The 7,500-nt window shown below is 31.3% G+C and overlaps 1 protein-coding gene across 1 annotated transcript in view; it reads left to right on the top strand.

The window, feature by feature from the left end:
- Nucleotides 1-7,500, top strand: part of LOC108687612 (RNA-binding protein Musashi homolog Rbp6) — a 453,571-nt gene that overhangs the window by 153,454 nt on the left and 292,617 nt on the right. Inside the window, exon 2 of the mRNA XM_018193468.1 lies at nt 199-283. Within this exon, the coding sequence (XP_018048957.1) occupies nt 199-283 (85 nt within the window). The remainder of the gene's footprint in view (nt 1-198; nt 284-7,500) is intronic.

A 7,500-nucleotide genomic window follows, 5' to 3' on the forward strand; every position in this document is an offset into this window, starting at 1 on the left:
GCTTTTTTATGATCGCGCTTTGATGTATGCGCTACATTGAGATATGTATCTTGCAACGTGTACCGTTGTACTACAATCGCTATCTTTAGACGCATTCACGATGGAAATACTATTACTATCAGCAAATGCTTGCTTAATTAATGTCCCGAACGACAAGCATACATTCATATTAAACATCCTCCTTTCGTTTGTTTGCAGGGGCTTTGGATTCATCACATTCGCAGACCCTGCGAGCGTAGACAAAGTGTTGGCGCAGGGCAATCACGAACTGGACGGCAAGAAAGTGAGTAATCATCATATTCTACCAGATTAATTCTAACAGTGCACAATCACATCCCGAGTTAAAGTTTCTAGCCTTTTTAACCCCTTAACTGTGCGCTCTTGTCTAACGCGAATTCATAATTTTATGTGCGAAATTTTTTAACAATTAATTCTTTTCAGTAGATATGATTTTAATGATTTTTGTAACTTGTAAAATTATTCGATCGTATATAGAGGAGATGGTAGTATTACGGCTTCCTATTTATAATTTATATAATAACTTGGTTAATAATAAAAATTTAAGTATAAAACTTAACGACATTCGTTAAAGTGTTGTTCAATCGATTTTAAACTCAAAGTTACGAAACATCTATTACATAGGACATTATTTATAAAAATATGGCAACATTGTATTAATGACTCTAAGAAAACAGGGATGGTAATTTGGCCTCCTATAAAAATAGATTTAAAAAATAGGCTTTGTTTAAAAAACACAATGGTTGCAAATTTGATTGCAAATTAACAAAAAAGTAAAACATTTTAGAATGTATGCAAATAAATGTATATACGTACATATAACTTCTATATATAGCTGCTCAGTATTAAAATTCTCAATACTAAAAATAGTAGATGTAATATAAACTATTGGTTAACAGTAGAACTACAATCGATTATTAAATAATTATTTTGATATGAAAAGTTCAAAAGAAATTTTGATATGAAAACTTCCAAAAAGAGGTCGTAAGTAATCAATACGCAATAGGTCCGATTATTCATTACTTAGTTAACTTGTGGTTAGGCTTAATGATGCTTTATCCAATGGAGTTTATTTATGATGATGTCATGGACAAAGCCTATTGGGTGAAACATCAGGTTAACCACAAGTTAACCAGATAATGAAAAATCAGGCCATAGGGGATATTACAAAATGCCATACTATTCTTTAAATTGCATATTCAAAGTGTATACAGTCAAATAAAATGTTAAATAGCAAACAACACACTCAAATATACATACATTTGTGTGATAGTACCTTTAAGTTTAAGGAAGTAGATGTAATTAAATGCTAAAATGTACTGAAGAAATGTTTCGAAATATTAAAAATGCATTATAATAAGTGCTTATTGAGTAGTTATTGAGCATTATCGGCATGTTAACGTCATGGTGTAACGGCGGGGTACTAAACAATTAATTCCATAAGTAAGTTAGGATTCTCTACATGTAATAGCGGAGATATTAAGAGAAGCCACAATATATCTATACATTGATACTATCTTCTCCTCTATGTATTTTTGTTTACTAATGTTTTTGCAACTTGTCTTAACATTAGAAGAGTGATTTCTATCGAATTACTGAATGATTATAAACATTAGGCTTATTATCGGAAGAGATGCTCCGCGGAAAAGAACAGCTATAAAAAAAGATACAAATTGCCGTGATCAAATGTGTGTCACGCGATTAATTTTCATGTCCGATCGGAGTTGCCGTCCCGAGATAATTGAAAGAGCATGCCGCGAGTCGATTGATCAAACCGATTGGTAGCTATAATCCACAGGTATATCCCGATTCGAGATGCATCTGTATCATCGATTTTGGGAGCAAAATATTTTTCGCATTTAAAACTTCATTAATTTAGCGTCAAATGTTATTTTGTTCCATTCACTACAATGTAGAAGTATATCATTCGTCATCTATATGTCGCAATTGTATTAATAATTAGTTTAATTATTAATACACCGTTTTTTATGAATACTTCAGAAAAAGTGTATAGACAAATTATTTTATTTTATTTTCTGAAATAAATTTTTTGGATTGTGCAACTTGTTAATGTCAATTTAGATTATTACCAGATTTAAAATTGAATTATTTTACAATAAAACCTGTTTTGGATTGAAAAATAATAATTTTTTCTTTTCTGTTTACACTCTGACATTTCCAGTTTATTTGTGACAATACATAGCTCAAATAGCATACAAAATATTTACACTTTTACGTTTTATCGATAGCAAAAATTATGACATTATATCCGAAAGAATAACTGTATAATTTATTGCATTGGATAGGAGAATTATAGCTATTCGTGACTTAAGATATGGGCCAAAACCGTAATAAAATCATTTGCATTTTATTTCAAGTTGTACGTGTCTCACATTGAAAAGTGATAATCGTAAAGCGGCAAAATTTTTCTAATATAATTGTAGATCACTGATTGAATTCTCACTTGTAAAAAATTTTATAATAATTATTTTGTAATAATTTATCGAGGAGAATATGATATTTCTCTATCGTTTCTTATCTTTTCTTAAGAGACGCCTTACACGCGCAATAGCATCGAGCGAAACGCGATGTCGACGGTACGATGATTAATCGTGGGCTGACATAGTCGTTTGGCAAACGTGCTATTCTCCCTTTCCTCCCCCCCCTCTCTCTCTCTCTCTCTCTCTCTCTCTGTCTGTCTTTCTCTGTGGATAAGACACAATGCTCGTGGAATAATATTGTAAGACGGCAAGCGCGGGCTGTACGACGAGAGAGAAATAGTTGCGGACATTAGCTGTCCACGGTGCTATAAGTAGAGCGACTCCACCGCTGGAGCGGCCACCTAAGTGGCCCCGAATACGCTTAAGCGAAGGCAACCCCGGCCGTATCCTCGACTCGCATAAATTTCGCGTAATTCGCTCCTGCTAATGCAAATTGCGAATGCACGGATCCGGAAGCTAACACCTTCCCGATAGCGGGAAGAGAATATCGCGCGTATAGGCCAACCGCCGGCGCATCCTATTAAGGCTTCCTCTTAAGGGATGAGATGTCCTCACCCTCTAGCACTCTATCTGCCCATTTCTCGCCCTTTTCACCTTTCTCTCTTTCTCTCATCGAGGAAAAAATTAGAGGCGAAGAACGTACAAGGAATGCAAACGTGTGGAAGAGCTCGTTTGCGTTGCTTTGATTTGCTGACGAGTATCGCTGCATTAATTAATGTCGCCTTCATCCCTGTTCGCGCTAACGAATGGGAGGCTCTTAACTCATGCTAACACGCGAATATAAATACAGTTGAACAAAAGCGAAATATACGATATTCTACCAGCAAGTGTTGTTATTTAGGTTCTTCTTTTCGCTTTACTATTCATATGTGAACTTTCAGAGAATAGAGTAGAAATATTAATTGTAACAAATATTAATTGTAACAAATATTAATTGTAACAAATATCCAATATCGATTGAATGTCAATAATATTTCTTCTCGGAAAGTTCACGTATGAAAAGTAAAGCAAATATAAATATTTTTCTGAATAATTAATTATCGAATGTTAATGATATATTTTATTTAATTGAATTAAAAAAGATATCTATTACATAAAATTCCGATTAAATTAATGCGAATTTTGCAAAATATAGAAAAATATTTGTTGCAAAATGCAAATAATCTCTCTTACAGTTATATCTTTTATTTAAAAAAATGCATAATTTAACAAAAGAAGCAAAGTTTTCACGAATGTGAGTCGACCACTTGGCTCATTCTGATTATATAATCATTATCGAAAATCAACGTGAGTTAGTTCACGCAAGAATGATTTTGCGGGTCGATATGCCAAACATTTCTCTCCATCTGGCATGAACAATGATTTTCGCAACGTGCCGCGTAAGCACTCACCGCGACACAATGCTGACCGATCAGAATAGCTAGCAGATTCCGCTTAATCGGGCTTGATGCTGATTAAAAAATACGTGGATCGGATGTGCGCGTTCTCGTTTACGTCCCGTTTGGTCTCGACAGGTGTAGTGGAAGTAGCCAAATCGGTTGTACTCGCGCATGTTTCATTCATGATGATAGCGCTCCGTAATACGAGATTGCGGAACTGTTCTCTATTCTCTCACAAAAATTTAGTAGTACAGATTCTCTGCAGAATTATAGGTTAGAGTGCGAACTTAGAGAGACAGCAATTATTATAGTAACACGGTTTTGAGACGCTAACGATTAAGAATTAAATGTTTTTAACGAATTAACGCGAGGGAGTACACTAACTTTATTCTCCAATGTATTTTTAATAAATCTTGTTTAAATAATCTTTCAATTTTACGATCAAAAATATAATTTTCAATTGCAAAGATTTTTTATAATATAAATTATAAAAAAAAAAGAAAGAGGAGACTTCAAAAAGAATATAGTCAATAAAGTTTTTGAAAAAAAACTTTTATATCTCTCTAAAGAATTTGTTCATGAAAAGAAAAACGATTTTTAATTGCAAAAAGAATATATTGTATGGAAAGATTATAAGAAAAAATAATTTCTATATTTGCATTAAGTTAAAATTACAAAAATTATATCGCATTTCTATTTCATGATGTAATTTTTTTATCTTTTATTAGATCAAAGTGTTTATTCTTTGTATAAATTTTTTTAGAAAAATGATTTTATTTCAAGCAATATAAATTTAAATTTCTTAATTAATATTAATGTTCTTTTTATGTTAATTAATATTAATATTAATATTAATATTAATATTAATATTCCTTTCGTATTAATATGAATATTTATAAAGATTAACTTACGCATTAAAGATATAATAAATCCTAATTGTTTTCTAACCTCATTCTGTGATATATTATAGCTATATGTGATAAAGGTGACTTGACATGATATGATATAAAGGATAAGAACAGATGCGGGTGATGAGGTCCAAGAAGAAATCATGAAAGCGAAGGAACCTCTAAGGATGGATGCACGCGAAATTGTGGAAGCTCTTTAGAACTCTCTGCATGGCCCGCATTCCTGGATACCTTCAGACGTCTCGACGCTTTAGAAATATATCGTATGAGAGCACGTGGTGAACGAGTCTCCTTTTCCTCATCCGTTGACTTCCTTTCTTCTTTAAAGAAGAACGGGCTTTAACCCTTTTCAAAATATACCGGTTTTATTACCAAAAAGAATGTTATAAATACAGAACACATTTACGTTCTCTCTGTAGTTTCTTTGACGTTCTCTTGCAATTTTTTTCACGCAGTCGTTAATTATAATTTTTAAATTATAAATTTATTTTTAACAATCTTTTTAATTTTCATTATTTAATAATTTTCATTATTTGTAATATTTTTATATTATTTTTACAACATTTGTAATGTAGCATCAAATTAAAATTCTGTCAAAATATATGTCAACTGAAATTGATTTATTTTTGAGATAAAAAAATTGAAAAAATAATTCTGAAAATTCTATTTCATCATAAATGCACACTTTGTCATTGTATTTTTAATATTTATTGACATTAATTAACATTTTCTTTACATTCTGCGATTAAAATTCATAGTTTCTTAACATTGAATTTCTTTCATTGAATGTTAAATATGCAACATTTCAAAGATTTATAATACGCTGACTTGTTCAATTTTTTGAGGGAATATTACATCAACTATAAAGTGAAAAGAAAATAAAATAAAATCGAATATTTTTATTGAAGTTATCGGAGAAATAAAATCCTTGCGGGATTGTACGTATTAAAGTGTATATGTTTCGTCGGGAATTAACCGAAACGATAAGTCGATATAATGCTGAAACGTGGTTTTCCGATACTTCTATGAATGCAGTTTTCCATACTTACGCAAATTGAAATTCTCACAAACCTTGATTGCAATGTCGTAATGTAGTTAAACGAGCTTTTTCATAAAGATAGTATTAGGAATCAATATTTTTCGTAACGACATTGCAATCACTCACAGTAATACCAGTTTTTATATCGATATAGATTAAAGCATGAAAGAGGAAAATCGATCTCTCTTTTTTTGCTTCTTATTTTAAAGATGCATTGGAAACGATTAAATATTGAATGTTAAGTATTAGTGCACATTTATGAGATATTTACCTACATAAGCTTTTGCAATCTATTTTTCACCTGCTTCGCAGTCTTTATCTTTAACTTACATATTTTATGTAAAACACTATTGAATTGCAAATATGTATGTACGACTTACTTATTACGATAAGCCTTTTGAAAATAAGTTACCATAGATTAGCGCGAAATACAGATAATCAGATATATCAGCAAGATTTTCTTTTAAATTGTGATAGACTAACGGCACTTTCAAAACAAATGATTCACATATAGTTTTATCATGTCGATCAGTATTTCTTCAATATTGCATGTCTAAATGGGTTTTGCTCAAAGGTATAATAAAATTTGTTTTCCTATTTTTATTTTTCTCTTCCTCTCTCTTTCTCTCTTTCTTTTCTGTTCTTTTATTTTTCTTTCGATCGATGCTTTTTAAACGCCTTGCGTACGTTTCAAGCGGTGACTCGGAAAATGCTGAAAAATAAGCAGCGTCGCTCATCCGCGGAATAATTTATTTGGAGAGCCTGAAGCCACTAAGCCCTGCGGAAATTGTCTGCAGTCCCTCACAAAACTCCGGACTATCCCTCTCCTCGTTTTCAGTAGTCGTTCTCTTCGGCCGACTCTTCACTTTCTTTCCATCTTACTTCTTTTGTGCTGTCTCTCTCTCTCTCTCTCTCTCTCTCTCTCTCTTTTTCGAAAGTCAACAATACGAGGAGCATTCATTGTCGAATGCTTTTAAATTTGAAATACAAACCATCTATCCCATCACTTACACCTTATATCTTATCTATACTACTCTCCTCTCTCAACCTATCAATGTCATTGAACATGTGTGGTTCGAAAGAATTCTTCACTCGCGTTTTTCTTAATATTATTCTTTACGCTTGTCGACATGAGTCCTTCGATTTGATCGAAAGAAATGAGAAGGCTAATTATCAAAGAAGGTATCAAAGTTTTAAGAATGCTTATGTTTCCTTTATTACTTATTAATTTTGATTTGCTAGCTTTATAAAATAGATCGCAGTTTCGAAGATACTTATTATGTTTAAATTTGTATGCATATACATACTTTTATATTTATTGCAATATAGTATTTTTATCTAGCGTTGATATATTAAATACTACAATTAATTTCACTAACTTAAAAACATATTAGGAATATTAACATTTAATAGAATAATTTAAAAATACGTTAACGACTTAATATTTAATAAAATAACTTTGCTAAATAGAATAGTAATCAATAATAATAATAAATGTCTTATTTAGTTTTATTTATTTACTTCTACTGAAATAAATTTTACAAAGGTAAATATCTTATATATCTTTTATATCTCAGATGTTTCAGTCAGTGAGTTTTAAATTTTAGGACAGAAGTCAATTCATTCAAATATGATGTAAGTTCTATTATTCCAAA

This window comes from Atta colombica, unplaced genomic scaffold (genome assembly GCF_001594045.1).
Source record: "Atta colombica isolate Treedump-2 unplaced genomic scaffold, Acol1.0 scaffold21, whole genome shotgun sequence".
NCBI lineage: Eukaryota > Metazoa > Arthropoda > Insecta > Hymenoptera > Formicidae > Atta > Atta colombica.